At 44.6% G+C, this 15691-nt stretch overlaps 1 protein-coding gene across 2 annotated transcripts in view; it reads right to left on the bottom strand.

The window, feature by feature from the left end:
- WDR20 (WD repeat domain 20) overlaps positions 1–15691 on the bottom strand; it is an 89364-nt gene that overhangs the window by 34987 nt on the left and 38686 nt on the right. For both annotated transcript variants that reach the window (XM_077463694.1, XM_077463693.1), the window contains exon 2: positions 788–970. In XM_077463694.1, coding sequence (XP_077319820.1) covers positions 788–970 — 183 coding nt within the window. The remainder of the gene's footprint in view (positions 1–787; positions 971–15691) is intronic.

The raw sequence follows: 15691 nt of genomic DNA, 5'->3' as shown, positions 1-15691 counted from the left end.
GTTTTGTACAGAGAAGCTCTGATCCTCCTCTTCTAGGGTCCCACACTGGTGCTCCTGGCTCCTCCCAGCTGCTTGCTCTGGGGGCACCCAAGCGGGCACACTCCTGAGCTGCGGCTTTGTTTTCATTCACAAACAAAGCCACGGGTCAGCCCCCGCTCCCTGTCTCCCGATTGGCTCACCGACTGTGCGTGACAGCCAATGGCTCCCACTGCTGCCAAAAGCTAAATTGGGAGTGCAAGTCCCCAGAGAGGCAAGACTCTCATGGACATCGCTGGATCAAGAGGGGGCTCAGGTAAGTATCCGGTGTATAATGCATGAAAGTTAAAAACCTTGTGCCTTTACAACCACATATATACACAGAGGATATAAAAAGTCAACATATGCATGAAAATTTTTTAAACTGTGAGCTTTTTGGGAGGTGTGTAAAAGAGTAATGTTTGGAGCAAAACCAAAACACTGCCATCACCACAAACAAACCCTGCCTCCATGATGTGTGGGATATGTGTGCATGAGGTTGTGGACATCCGTGAAAATGTACAAAGGAAAAATCAGGTTGGTGACAAAAGAACCTGCATGGGACAGTAAGTGGGACTTTGAATTTCTGATGATCTACTGTAAAGGCTCATCATTGGCAAGATAAATTTAAGGTTTCATGCATAACTGCTAGTAATAAGGATGGCAGGAGAGACCCCCCCCCCAAAAGCCAAAAAAGTACAAAACCAGAATAAACTAACTGCTCCCATTCCACTCAAAACTGAGAAATCAGAGCTGCTTATTGAACACTTACCTCTTCATTAAATAGCTTACTGGTTTCCTTCTTAATGGGGTCTATAAGCTGGACCTGACCGGCAGAGAACCCGACCAGCAGTGAGACGCTCTCTGCCGTTGCTGTGAGATGATTAAAGTCATGACACGTAGGTTGCGTCCCTTTGTAGATCCGTTTGTCTATCGGTTTGCTTAAATCTGCAGCCTGAGGAGGGGAAAAACAAAAAACAAAACAACATCAGTCAGACTATTCACAGACAATGTTACATACCACCGATGTCCTATACTGCCAAGAGAGTTTATGAATACATTAAAACAGGGGTGGGCAACCTGGGGCCCTCGAGCTGTTGCAGAATTTTCCATCATGTCTCTGGGAGTATTTGTTACTGTCAGCTTTGCAATGCCTGAAGGGAAATGTAGTTCCAGAACAGCTGGAGGGCCCCCCCAGGTGACCTACCCCCTGCATTAGAAGGCCACAAGAATGAGAACAACTGGCCAACACATCTATATAGCCAATGTATGTGTACAATCCCCCTAAAGGACGGAGCTCAGTCATTTAGTTAATTACTACAGAATACAAAGAAATGTATTCCAACCTTGTGGTAACAGTTTAGGCAGAACCTATTTTTGTTCCAGAATGCCTGTGGCCCCCCCTGTGTACAAATCCAGCTTCACAAGACATGGTGTGACCAGGTTGGGGTGGAGGAACTCAAGTGTCCTTCACAGAGCCCGGACCTCAACCCTACAGAGTACCTTCAGGATGATTTGGAACACCAACTGGAATCAGGTCTCCTCATCCACCATAAAAAAGGTATCTGACCTCACAAAGGGCTCCTTCCACTGAAAGAGTGAAGGTTGTTAAAGTCACAAACTGGGGCCAAATCTATACCAATGCTCATGCTTTTATAACAGGGTGTTCAACAATAGAGGTCTGATGGCCCTTCTCTATTACCAGCAAACTAATGAGTGTTGGACCAGGCAGCATCTCTCCTGGAAGGATCTCCCACACTTCCTCTTGAACTTAAATTCCCAGCATGCTCCTCTACAGATACATCACGAGGCTGTCTCCGCACATGATGTGTCTGCATCAATGCCTTTGCCAACAAACAGCAAGCTACAGACTGATCATCTACAGTACAATATAAAAGATTTTCAGTTTTTGGAACTAGAAGAAAAAAAAATATATAAAAAAAATTAACCATCCAGTCCCTCCACTCAGGTCAGATTACAGAGAGATCTTCTCTCTAGTCTGTGGAGTGTGACATCAGACCCCCACCCACTACCAATGCATTACATCTCAACATATCTATATATCCCCCTTAACCCCCTCATGATGGAATGTAAACAAACAAACAAATCTTAATGCCTAAATGCAGTTTTGTAACTTTGGTATGCGATAGTAAACCTGTACAAATCATTGCAACTACTTGCCTCGTTTTGGGACAAGTTGGGCCTTTAAAATTAAGTGGTAAGGAGTAACGAATATTAAAACAACGAGAAAAAAAAAAAAAAAAAAAAAAAAAAAACAAACACACACACACACACACACACACACACACACACACACACACACATTTTTGATCTTTAGCCGTTTAATTATTGCCAGTACCATGAGACACAAAATCGGCCTCCCGACAGCCAACAACGGGGCACTCTTGCTCCCGCCGACAGCCAACAACGGGGCACTCTTGCTCCCGCCGACAGCCAACAACGGGGCACTCTTGCTCCCGCCGACAGCCAACAACGGGGCACTCTTGCTCCCGCCGACAGCCAACAACGGGGCACTCTTGCTCCCGCCGACAGCCAACAACGGGGCACTCTTGCTCCCGCCGACAGCCAACAACGGGGCACTATTGCTCCCGCCGACAGCCAACAACGGGGCACTATTGCTCCCGCCGACAGCCAACAACGGGGCACTATTGCTCCCGCCGACAGCCAACAACGGGGCACTATTGCTCCCGCCGACAGCCAACAACGGGGCACTATTGCTCCCGCCGACAGCCAACAACGGGGCACTATTGCTCCCGCCGACAGCCAACGGGGCACTATTGCTCCCGCCGACAGCCAACAACGGGGCACTATTGCTCCCGCCGACAGCCAACAACGGGGCACTATTGCTCCCACCGACAGCCAACAACGGGGCACTATTGCTCCCACCTAATATCAAAGATGGGGCACCATTTACTCCCACTGTCAGAAAAATTTTCTTTTCATTCTGGCCACAGTACGGCTCCTCTAAAATCTGAACAGTAAACTGGCCCTTGGTTTGGATAGTTTGGAGACCTCCATCCTACACAAAAACAAGCAGTTGTCCTGCGCGGTGCAAACAGTTTTTTTTTTTGCCTGGGAGTTGGGCTTTAATATTTTGCTGTTAATTGCCCTATTAAGGCAATTAATAGATAAAAAGGGAATTTAGTCTTATCTTGAGTAGGGTGAAGTTCCTCTTTAAGGTATTATGCAGTGGCCTCACTATTACTGCATGCCATTCAAGCGTGCCATAAGCACTATTCAGCACACAGCCTGATGAATCAAAGCCAATGTGTTTGCAAAGTCCAGCTCTCCTCCAGTACGGGACACTGCCCGCTTTTACAGAGGTCAGAACAAAAACCGACAACAGCGAAGCCGCACCAAGCATTGTGCACATGTAAGCTTTGTTTTATATAGGTGAACGTTTCCACAAGTGAAGAATAAAGCCCAGAGCCAGCACTGCGGGGAGGAATAATCCAGAGCACATACAAGTCACATTAGTTAGCAGTTTTTGAAGCTTTGAAAGCTCTGCCAAGGTCATTGCTACAACACGTGAATATTGCTATGGTGATCCAGCCAGGGGAAGGGGGGAGCGTAGAAACATTTACAGGTGAACAAACTGCTTACAACAAAAGCCTGGAGCACCTCAAAGAGCACCTGTCATGTACAAACAAGGTGACTGGTGGTCTTACTTCTACAGCAAGACAACACTGGACTCCACGGTCTGATGAGCATGCTTTTAGGTTTAAAGCCAAACTCCAGGCAAAAAAAAAAAAAAAAAGTTTCCCGTGCAGTGAGGCTGTACCCGCACTGCACAGGTTAACTGCTCGTTTTAGTCTAGGAGAAAGGGGATGAAGAATACTAACAACAATAACACTAAAAAATAAAAAATAAATTAAAATCCAATTTTTTTCTTCAAATTTATTTTAATAAAATGCTTCTGGAGTAAAAAGATAGTTTCCCATTTAAGATACCTTCATAATTTTGTTTATTCAGCGAGAAATGGAGCTTAGTTATGTAGCACAAGGCTATATATTCTGAAATATTTACATTTTTGGTAAACTCATTCAATGAACTCAAGCTCTGCAAGCTGAGATATATGCACTGCATTGATGCATTCACACATTGAGAGATGAAACAAAGTTCAGGAATGTACCTTTATCCCATTGTTTTGCAAATCTTTGTACACTACAAACTGTACGATTGTTTGAAGAGAAATGCATCTGTACCAGGCTCTAAGTATGAGGAGTATGGGCATGCAGTAAAAATGAAAGGAAAACCTAAGCAGCTTATAAACCTTTTGATCTTTCTGCACATAGCTTGAAGTGCTTTATTCCTCCCTTGAGGAGCAAAATGACAGCAGGCCATATAAGAGACTCAGTTTGGGAATACTTTAACCACTTCGCGCCCACGCTATAGACAAAAGACGGCTGCAACGCGGACACCATCTGCCAGGAGGGCGTGCCTGGACGTCCTCCCTTTAACTTGCCCTCTGCGCGCCAGCACGGGGAAGTTCTGTGCTGGCTGTGTCCCTCGGACACAGATCGCTGTAAATGGCCAATCACAGTGGCCGTTTACAGTGTGATCGGCGTGCTCAATGAGAGATGATCTCACATGTAAACATATGAGATCATCTCTCAGCGCCGCTCTCCCTCCTCACACAGACAGTGTGTGAGGAGGGAGAGATGAACCGCTGCAGAAATGCAGCGGTCAGTGTAAAAAAATAAAATGAAAATACAGTGCCCATCTGCCCCCACTGCCACCTGTCCCCAACTGCCATCTGCCCCCTGTCCGTGCCACCTGCCCCCAGTGCCATATCAGTGTCACGTGTCATCAGTGCCACATATTAGTACCATCAGTGCTACGTATCAGTGCCACCTGTCAGTGCCATGTCAGTGTCACGTGTCATTGTCCTGGTGCTCCAGACCTTCAAAAATGTAATAGGTAGTCAACAAGTTAGATGTGCAATTTATGCTCCTAGAACACGTGATGGCACTCCCTGCATGTTGGGCCTCTCTAAGTGGCCAGGCTGTGGAAAAGTCCCACCCATGTGGCATCATAATACTAAGGAGGAGTAGCAGAATTTATTTTGGGGCATTATTTGTGGTATACACATGCCACGTGAGAGAAATAACCTATTACAATGACAATTTTGTGGAAAAAATTACAATAAAATAAAAAAATCTTCATTTTGCAAAGAATTGTGGGAAAAAAATGACATAAAAAAGCTCATCATTCCTCTTACTAAATACCTTGGAATGTCTCCTTTTAAAAAAATGGGTCATTTTGGGGGTATTTGTACTTTCCTGACTTGTTCGGGTCGCAAGAAATGAGATAGGCCACCAGTACATCAGATGTGATCAATTTTGTGTGATTCGCACCACAGCTGGTAGACTCTCTAACTTTCACAAAGACCAAATAATATCCACTAATTTGGGTTATTTTTACCAAAGATATGTAGCAGTATAAAATTGTGGCCAAAATTTATTTGCAAAATTTTATCACAGAAACAAAGAAAAATGTGTTTTTTTCCCCACAATTTGTTATTTTTTCATTTATAGCGCAAAAAATAAAAAAAATCCAGAGGTGATCAAATACCACCAAAAGAAAGCTCTATTTGTGGGGGGCAAAAAAAAAGACAAAAAATTAATTTGGGTACAGTGTTGCATGACAAATTGTTATTCAAAGTGTGAGAGCACCGAAAGCTGAAAATTGGTCTGGGCAGGAGGGGTGTTTAAGGGCCCAGTAGGCAAGTGGTTAATGACGTTCTTCTACCTATGAGTAAAGCAGGTATGCGTGCAAAATGCAAGGCCTGGTGGCTCAAATGAAGGAGAAGGAGAAGGAGAAGGAGAAGGAGAAGGAGAAGGAGAAGGAGAAGGAGAAGGAGAAGGAGAAGGAGAAGGAGAAGGAGAAGGAGAAGGAGAAGGAGAAGGAGAAGGAGAAGGAGAAGGAGAAGGAGAAGGAGAAGGAGAAGGAGAAGGAGAAGGAGAAGAAGAAGGAGGAGAAATGAATGGACCTTGTTTGATGTTTCCATTATATGGACCTAGCTGATCTTTTGTTCTTTTTCAAAGATATTTTGTTTCTGCACTTCAAATTACTAAACATTGATGTTTAAGCAAATACAAGGATATGCAACATAATATTATGATTTTAATAAAATAAGTAGTTCTCCAACTTTATGCGATTAACCTATTACCCGAAAATCAGTTCCGATATCGCCGTTTTACTAACCTGACAGCTTATTACTCTAAATAGGAAACCTTCATTTTATTTGCAAATATTAAGGATTCTAACCACCAGCAAGAATAAGTCCTTACATTTAAAGAGCACCAGCAGGAGGAGCCGCTGTGGGACAGATCACAATTTGTCTTTAAAAATGATGATTTAAATTGAGTTCATTTAAAAAAATCAAGCCTTTTTTACTAGAAATTTAAATAGACTTGATTTAAAAACCAAATTCACCCTGCGTATCAGACATTTTAACCACTTCCCGCCCACCATGTACTGCAGAAGGGCAGCCACGTAGGCAAAGCGACATACCCATACGCCACTGCCTACTTCCAGATGTAGGGCACGCATCCAAGCTGGTACCCGCTGTGATTGTACACAGTGGGAGCCGCTCAAAGTGCCAGCCAATGACCCATGGGCCGGGACCTGCTGATCGGTTATGTACAATCACAGCCCAGACCCTTGTGTTGACAATCAAAACAGAGCTCTGTACAGAGAGAACAAGCTGCAGGGATGAGAAATTTCAAGATCTATTAATAATAGCAGCACAATTTAAACTTAGACACACATTTCACCCCTTTATCACCCTAGATGTTACCCTGATCCTAGCCAGCATCATTAGTAGTGACAGTGCATATTTTTTAGCACTGATCACTGTACTAGTGTCACTGGTAACATCAGTGGCAGTTGGGAATGTGTAAGTAAGCATTTGTGATGTCGACAGAAGCCAGAAAGTCCCCATGATGAAGGGGTGCCACTGCCATGCTGACGGACTCCATCCTGAAATTCTGTACCCACACAAGGCAGGTCAGGGCCTTAAGGTCCAGAACTGGACGTACCATGCCCTCCATCTTTTGGACTGTGAACGGGTTTGAATAAAACCCATGAAAGCGTTCCTGACATGGTAACCAGGACAATCACACTCTGAAGCAACAGGGCTTGCACAGCCCCACAAGGAGGAGAACAGCAAACGGTCCAGCGACATTCACACATTGGAAGCAAAAAAACTTTGGAGGAACAAGGCCGGAAAAACCATCTTGTAACCGGACAAAATCAAGACACTTAATGGATGTCATGCAGGGTAGCCCTCCACAATACAATGTTTAAAAGTGGTTGTAAACCCTTACAGACCACTTTGACCTACAGGTAAGCCTAGATTAAGGCTTACCTGTAGGTCCAAGAAATATCTTCGAAACGCTTTAGGAGCTATTTGCAAAAGATAGGCACGCTGTCTACGGCGCATGCGCCATAGACAGCGGCGCGCAGGCACACTGAGCATGCCACTGCTAATGGAAATCAAGCCGTTAGTGGCGGCTCCCGTGCACATGCGTGGTGGTTGACGTCATCGCGGCTTCTGCCAGTCACAGCGCCCGAGCAGCGATACCCGGAAAGCATTCTGGGTATCATGGCCGCATCGGAGGACAATGAGGGTCGCTTCGGGGCTTCCATCTCAGGCAAGTTATTCATAATGAGCTAGTATGCTATGCATACTAGCTCATTATGCCTTTGCCTTGCAGGGTCTATTTTTTTTATTTTTTTTAGTTAGGCTTTACTTCCTCTAAGCACTACTGTGGAAACAGAGCTCAGCAACCAGGGGAACTGCAGGCAAGAGGCATAGCAGATAAACTGCAGCGCCTAGACCAACAGGGCCGCCAATGCAGCAAAAGCAGGGGGATTCTGCTCTCCCTCTAGATATGTCAGCTGGATCTTTAGACGCTAGAGATTCCTCTATTGTAATCATGGTTGCCTTGAGCAGCCTAGAGACAGGGGGGTCCACTACTGGTGGAACAGTCCACTTCTAAAGGAGGAACTCCTCAAATGGGTACCTCACAACAAGCGTATTTGGAAGCACAAAAAGGTACTTTGGACACTCCCAGTCCTCATGGACAAATCTGGTAAATGAGGAGGAGAAGGGATCGTTTTCGCCACGCAAGACGGTTTATAGGTGCCATAGGGGAACCAGTCCCCCACCACTGCATCCTTCATCTTGAAAGGTTCCCATACAGATGTAATAACAGCACCTTTTTGTGCACCACTGCAGTTGAGGAATCCTCCTCACTCCCTGACAGGACAGGGAGCCTGGCCACACATCCCGCAAGGTGGGCCACGAGACAGAAGAGGTAGGGGAGGGAGGGAGTGCCATTTACTAGGCTATATGCCTAAGCACCACCACCAACTGGGCCCCCCCACCGCCCAAGCCCCTTACGGGCAGTGAGAGAGAAAAAAGAAAGGAAGAAGCTCAGCTTTAAAAAACATAAAAGCTTAATCGCAAGCCATTACTGATTGCTCTAGATCCAAACGCTGGGAATAAACCATCCTCAAAGACCACAAAAGATTGAGGCTTCAGTGGGGTTGCAAAACTTGGCATTTACATTAGAGGGCTGGCAGGCTGCCACAGAAAAGAAGGGGAGAGGAGCTGTGATATTAGCATCTCTAGTAAACTTAAGACTCTTATCCACAGTGCCCGATTCTACAGAGGTCACTGATGGCTGTTTTTAGATTGCTTGCAATGCTTTTTTTCCCTTCATCATGATATACCAATTACAATAAGAATGTCAATTATACACCTCCAAAAAGTGACTTTTTTTTACACGGCTTCAAAGGTGTGATTCAGCTTGACAGTCGTTGGTTGAAAATGAAATATTGGCTTTGGGTGGAGTTGGCCTTTAAGAGCAAAGCTGAAAAAAAGCTAAAAAGGATTCTCTCTGTTCAGGATTCATTGGATGTAAATGACTGACTGCTTTCAGTAATCCTTTTGCAGTGCTCCCAGGTCCCTAACCCTCTGTGATGTTAATGCCGTCTGCAAATCTACAGAACAGGCAAGAGAGGAAAATCCTCTGCCTGGTAGACTAATCGGATTTCAAACCGCTGGGGGAGTCAGTGGGGTGCCAACTGTCAGCAATTCCAATGTGCAGAGCTGCCAGTGGACATGGGAGCTGCAGAACCCCCCCCCCCCCCCCCCCACACACACACACACACACACACACACACACACACACACACACACACACGGCATAGCAATCAAAGGCAGTGCATGTGCCAAATCATCCTATTGTTATTCTCCAATAAACATTTTTTAACAATTAGAGCAGTGGTCATCAACCCTGTACTCAGGGCCCACTAACAGGCCAAGTTTTATTACCTTGGGGAGATTTAGGCCAGAAAAATATCACCTGTGATATATTTCAGTCATCTTGCGACCCTGGCCTGTTAGTGGGCCCTGAGGACAAGGAGTTGATGACCACTGAATTAGAGAACACGCGTATCAATCAGCTTATGTTTGGAGAAAGACATCTCACAGGGCAGCCCCTAGCTGTTAGAAGAGTGGATGATGCAGAATTTTTAGACAGAACATTCCCATGTAGACAAATTATCAAAGAACTCGATTTAAGGAGCAATGTCATGTAAAGCTAATGCTATCAGGGCAAAAAAGCAAAAAAAAAAAAAAAACAAACAAACACATTGCTGTGCTTAAACAAGAGCCTAATCAACACCGACGCTGGGCAAGTTTAGAAATTTGTTGAGCCGCTGAAAAACACAAGCTTCCTTATAATCAGAAATTAAATCAATTTATCTTGAGTTTTAGAAAGACTAGAGATCGGACTCTACAAATTAAAGTCAACCTGTCACTTTGCTCTGAATGAGATAAACTGGCCTTGAAAATGCAAGAATTTAGCTCCAGACACCAAACGGCTCATTTCATTTCTCGCACTGCGTTTATACACAGTAAACATGGGAACCATCCATGTGTTGTGGGGTGTTCTATATTTAAAAGTTGAACTCCAAGCAAATTTTTTTTTCTCCCATACAGTGGGGGCTGTGCCCAAACTGCATGGGTTGACTGCTCGCTTTTTTTACCTTGGGGTTCGGAGAGCCTAATCTACTGATCCTCCCAGAGCAAGACCAGCCCCTGCGGCTGCTGCCCACCTTTTCCCAGCCCCCTGTCCCATGGTCCAGCCGGCATGTGTGGTGGACTATTCCTGTAATCATGCCCAAAGCCCGGCTCTGGTCATGATGACCTCAGGAACAGTCCACCGCTGAATGTGGGGGGAGTGCCGTTTTCAGGAGGCTCAGCGAGTATAGACGGTGTTGGAAGAAAAAAAAAAAAACAAAAAAAAAAAAAAAGTTTACTACTGCTTATGTCTAGGCATAAGCAGTAGTAAACTGCTTTTATTTTTTTAGGCACCGGGCAGTTTAGGTTATATATTGTGCTAGCATGCATTACATACTAGCACATTATTATTATTATTATTACAGACTTGCCTGAAAACAAAGCCCTCCAGCAGCACACCGTCACCACCGAAGAGGCTTCCATCTTCACCCAGTCTTCCTTCCAGGCTCGCAAGCTTCAGCGATACGAATGGCCGAGCTGGTGAGGCCGTCAATCCTGCTCATGTGTGCAGGAGTCAGTGTTTATGGCATATGGCTGTGAAGGAACGGCATAAAAATCCCCTAAATGGTGCATGTTTAGAAGATATTTATTGTACCCCAATGGTAAGCCTCAATTTAGGATTACCTAAAGGTAAAATATTATACAAGGGAATTTACTCCCACTGCATGGGGAAAAACAAACATACATTCTTCCCAGAATTGGGTAATAATAATAATAATACAGGCCTGATTCCTCTGTCTATTAAAGCAGTAGTAAACCAGAGAGGTGCTCCATCTCCCGGTCTTTCTTCTGGGCTTGCGGACTCCGGCTGAGTGAGTGGTAGGAGCTGCAATGACGCAACTCTTGCGCATGCATGCATGCATGCAGGAGCCCTCGATTGCGACAGTGCTCAGGTCCGGCACAGTATGCCAGACCTTCAGAGGACATTACACCAGTGACGTCATTGGCTGCATCCTGGGTAAATATCTCCTAAAAAGGTGCATGTTTAAGAGATATTCATTTTAACTACAGGTAAGCCTTATTATAGGCTTACCTTTAGGTAAAAAATAAATAAATAAAAATAATCACAAAGTGGACTCTACTACCGTTTTAAAGTACACTTCCAGCCCATTCTAAAATTGTGATTACCTTCATGCAGGTGACATGTTGATGCAAAGCATAGTGTGTGTGGCCCTCAATCCCAGAAAGCAGATGCATTTTTATTTGCATTCTCCTGGGCAGTGGAGTGAATGGAGTGCACCAGGCCCAATGTTCTTCGTAGGGAAGTGAGCCTGACCTAGCCTATAACAATGCAAACAAACATTTCTCAACCACCTGTTTGGCTTACAATTACGTGCCATGTCCCTGTGGAACTCACTGGAACCAAAGCCTATAGATTGAACTTAAGACAGGTACATATCGCATTTGACAGCTGTATGACAAAATGGTGGGGCTTTTTGTAGAAAGATGGGGAAACCTCTCGATTTCGGCAGAAGCCCAGGCCCTACATGTAATATTATGTTCGCCTGTGAAAATGCTACCTAGTGATAGGTCACGTGAGCGCCGGTCTTGCAATAGATGGAAAGGACAACCTCATTTCCCTTGTGTCTGAAGGCTTTGGTTTTTCAGTGGTAGCATGAAATGGTAAAATTAGACTTGTGTATATCTTAAAGCGGAGTTTCACCTATTTTTAGATGTTGTTTACATCAGAAAGCCCACCCACAGTAGTTATACAAATGGTAACGTTTTTTCTTAAATACCTTTTATGCTTGTAAACAGGCGGCACTTCTGATCCCGGCCACCTAAGCGATTTCGTCATTAGGCGATTCCCAAGGACTCCTGGGATATCAGTGTCATCTATCCCAAGAGCCCTTGAGATGCCCAATAGTGAAATCTCGCAGCATTTCAAGGACCTGCTGGGAGGAAGTATAGATGCGGTGTTGAGAATACCACCGCATTACTGCACAGGTGTGAGATCGAGAGGTGCGTGCTGGGTAGCCAGCTGCATCTAATCCCAGAAATACACAGGAACAGGCTTCAGATGCCCACATCCTTCATGGCCCCTGCCTGCTTCAGAGATCAGGTACAATATTACCAATGTAAAATTAAAAGCATGGAGGACAGTATCCAGATGTACAAGAACCATCAAAAAAAAAAGGGAAGCCTTTAAAAAAAATTTTTATATATATATACATATACATACACACACGATTATGGGGACTGGAGCTCCACTTTAAAAAAGGATAAGCCCAGCCTGAGCTTTTTAGGCTGGGCTTCTCCTATGGGTCACAGGAGTGCAATTTGCACTCCTGGGATTCATTTTCAGCAGAGAGCGGTCTGAAGTCCTCTTTCCACTGACATCACTGCCATCAATCGAGGCAGCGCATCATCCCGACTGCCGAAGCCTGGATCCGCTAGCTTCCTTGATTGATGGCAGTCTCAGTGAGCCGCTGAGGCGGCCAACTCCCCGCCTCTCCACACCTCAGTGCTCCAATGAGCGTGGAGAAGCAGAGAGGAGAGGCGCCGACTGTCAGCAGCTTTCCTCTCAGGGAGCCGAGAGAACCGAGCCATCGGCGGCGTTCGGTGGCTCGGTTCTCAGTGCAGAGAAGGTGGGGGTCAGATGCAGTATCGGTCTAAAGCTGCATCCACATAGGCAAGTATGAATCCAAAATAAATTAAAAGGAAAAAAAAAAGAAAAAAACATTTTCGAATAAAGACTTAATTATATTAAATATTAAACAAAAATAGTATGAGAAAAACGTGCGCTTGTCCCATCCGACAACTTTGCATGATCTGTACTTATTGGCTCTCGAAAGCTGTGTACTAATAAGTTTATAGTAAGAATGCTTTGCAAGCAGTATTTTTTCATACAATTTTTCTGATTGTATGTACTAGGCTCTGGTCTAATTGCTGCAAGCAGCACACATGTATTTCAATATATAAAAATTGTTACTAACCCCAGTAAAATCAGTGTGTATATGCAGTAAAGCATGCTTGTTATACTGGCTGTGGAACCTAAGGGGTTAATCCTCCGCATTGTGGATAAAGGCCGTTTGATACTGTCCTGTGATCCTCCCCTTTTACTATCTCCAATCCACCTCCTGAGACTAGAATCTTTGGGGTCTGGACACGCTCAGTTTGGAGTTTGTGTTTTTTTTTTTTTTCTTTCTTCTTAGTAGGGTGTGTGTGATCAGCACAGAGCCAATCAGCACTGTCCAGACAGAGGGTCACGAGTCATGCAGCCTCATAGGACAATCACAGTAGAAAGAAAAAACGCCACCTACAAACTTTATCCAGGAGTCACAAGACTGCTATATACTGCCAATGAGAAAGTGTATTTAGCAGTTTAGAGTAAAAAAAAAAAAAAAAAAAAAAAAATATTGTGTACTATGGAAGACCAGATATAGTAAATGCAGGGTCCCGGGTTTACACTACAAGACATGAACCAGCAGAAAGTCCTGCCTGAAATAAGCAAATCCATCAACGTTGCATTCTGCACATGCAGATTCTGTGACATGCAGACTGCCAGCACACAGCTCCCGCAAAGCTAATCTTTCCCACAATCCCATCTACATACAAAATAATTACTGTATAATAAGGTGTTATCCAGGTTCTGCCTCGCTAGCGCTATTCCATTTCAACCTACTTAGCCTGCACAATAGCGGTCTTCTAAAAGGAAGAAATATGAGCTGGGCAGAAAGGTCAGGTGAAAGCAGTTGACAAAAGATAGAGAAAAACAGGACTACAATATCTGAGCATGTTTACACCGCGACAATTTGCTGAACTGCTCAAACATAGGACGATTTACTAAAGGAGTCCCTTTCCCAAAAGCAGATTTGCACTTTAAGGGTATCTAAAGCCCAAAAAAAAAAAAAAAAATTTATATATATATAGTATTATTTTGCTGCTAACTAGTCTATGGTTATGGTGGCTGCTTTAAAAAAAAAAAAAAATTTCCCCAGGCTTATTTTCCTTTGTCACATGGCGATTACCATGCTTCCTGTCCTAGGATAAATAACCTTACTATCAGTATCTATGAATGTTTGCAGAACAGGTTTTTAGTGCCTTAAAGCGGAGGTCCACCCTAAAGTGGACCTTCCGCTCATTGGAACCCTCCCCCCCCTCCGGCGCCTCAATTGGCCCCTTTGAGGGGGGTGCAGGTACCTGTACAGTACAGGTATCTGCACCCACTTCCGGCGTAGATTCTGCAGAAGGTACGCCCCTTTCCGAAGGTCCCCCCCTGCCTGCTGGGAAACACACGGATCCCAGAGACAGCGGGGACCATCCTTATTGCACAGGGCGACTCGCGCATGCGCAGTAGAGAACCGGGAAATGAAGCCGAAAGGCTCCACTTCCTGATTCCCATACCCAAGATGGCGGCAGCAGCACCCGAGAGACGATCGAGAGATCGGTTTCGGGTGCCGACATCACGGGCGCGCTGGGCAGGTAAGTGTCATTATTTTAAAAGTCAGCAGCTGCAGTATTTGTAGCTGCTGGCTTTAAAAAAAAAAAAAAAAAAAAATAAAACGGCGGACTCCCACTTTCAGTTCAATACACAAGATGGGACAAGGAAACTACATTTCTGGCAAGATCAAAATCACCACCACTAGCATGGGCTCCTAAAGGCAGGAGGAGGGATAGATAGAATATAATATAAATATAAATATATACACATACATACATACATATAAATGTATTATTTATATATACTTTAATGCATTGAGATAAAAAAAATAAAAAAAACCTGTGTGCAGCAGACCCCCTCCCTCTCTATCCAGAGATGTTGCATAGGAATCATGAAGTCTGGGGACTCTCCCTCTCGATTGGATCAAAGTCAGTGAGACAATGAGGGGAAAGAGAGGGGGGATGAGCCATGTCTCCATGTCTGAACCAACAAAGCAGCTCAGGTGCCCCCATAGCAAGCTGGTTGCTGTGGGGGCACTTGGCAAAAGAGGGTCCAGGAGCGCCAGTGAGAGACCCAAGAAGAGGATCGGGGTTGCTCTATGCAAAACTATTACACTGTGCTGGTAAGTAGAACATGTTATTTTATTTTTATTTATCTTTTGTTTAAAAACAAGGACTTTAGTATCACTTTTAAAAGGTTCAACTTTTTTTTATTTTTTCTTCTTTTTAAACAAACATGTTATACTTAGCTGTTCTGTGCCGTGGTTTTGCACAGAGCAGCCCTGAACCCCCTCTTTAAATCCCATGCAGGCGCTCCTGGCTCCTTTTCTTTGACCAGTGCCCCCCCAACTAGCAAGTCGCTTGCAATGGGGCACTGGAGCGTGCACGCTCCCAAGCCAGACTATGCATCCAAGACACAGGGCTGCGGCTTTGCCCTGCCCCTACTCTCTCCTCATTGGCTCACTAGCTTTGACAGCAGTCCCGGGACAGTCGCGTCTCTCGTGCAGATCGCTGGATCGATAGGTGGCCTAGAATACATCAAGGGGAAGAAAAAAAAAAAAAAAAATAAAAAAAAAAAAAAAACACCCCTTTACAACCACTTTGAATAGCATAGCTTAGATTGACAATGCAATCAGAACAGCGACAGTGCCTAGGCGCCTTCAGGAAAAATAGAAA

This window comes from Lithobates pipiens, unplaced genomic scaffold (assembly GCF_037356315.1).
Source record: "Lithobates pipiens isolate NorthernLeopardFrog02 unplaced genomic scaffold, aLitPip1_a1.2 Scaffold_30, whole genome shotgun sequence".
NCBI lineage: Eukaryota > Metazoa > Chordata > Amphibia > Anura > Ranidae > Lithobates > Lithobates pipiens.
Note: the sequence above shows the minus strand (reverse complement) of the source record. Positions and strands in the feature narration are given on the sequence as shown.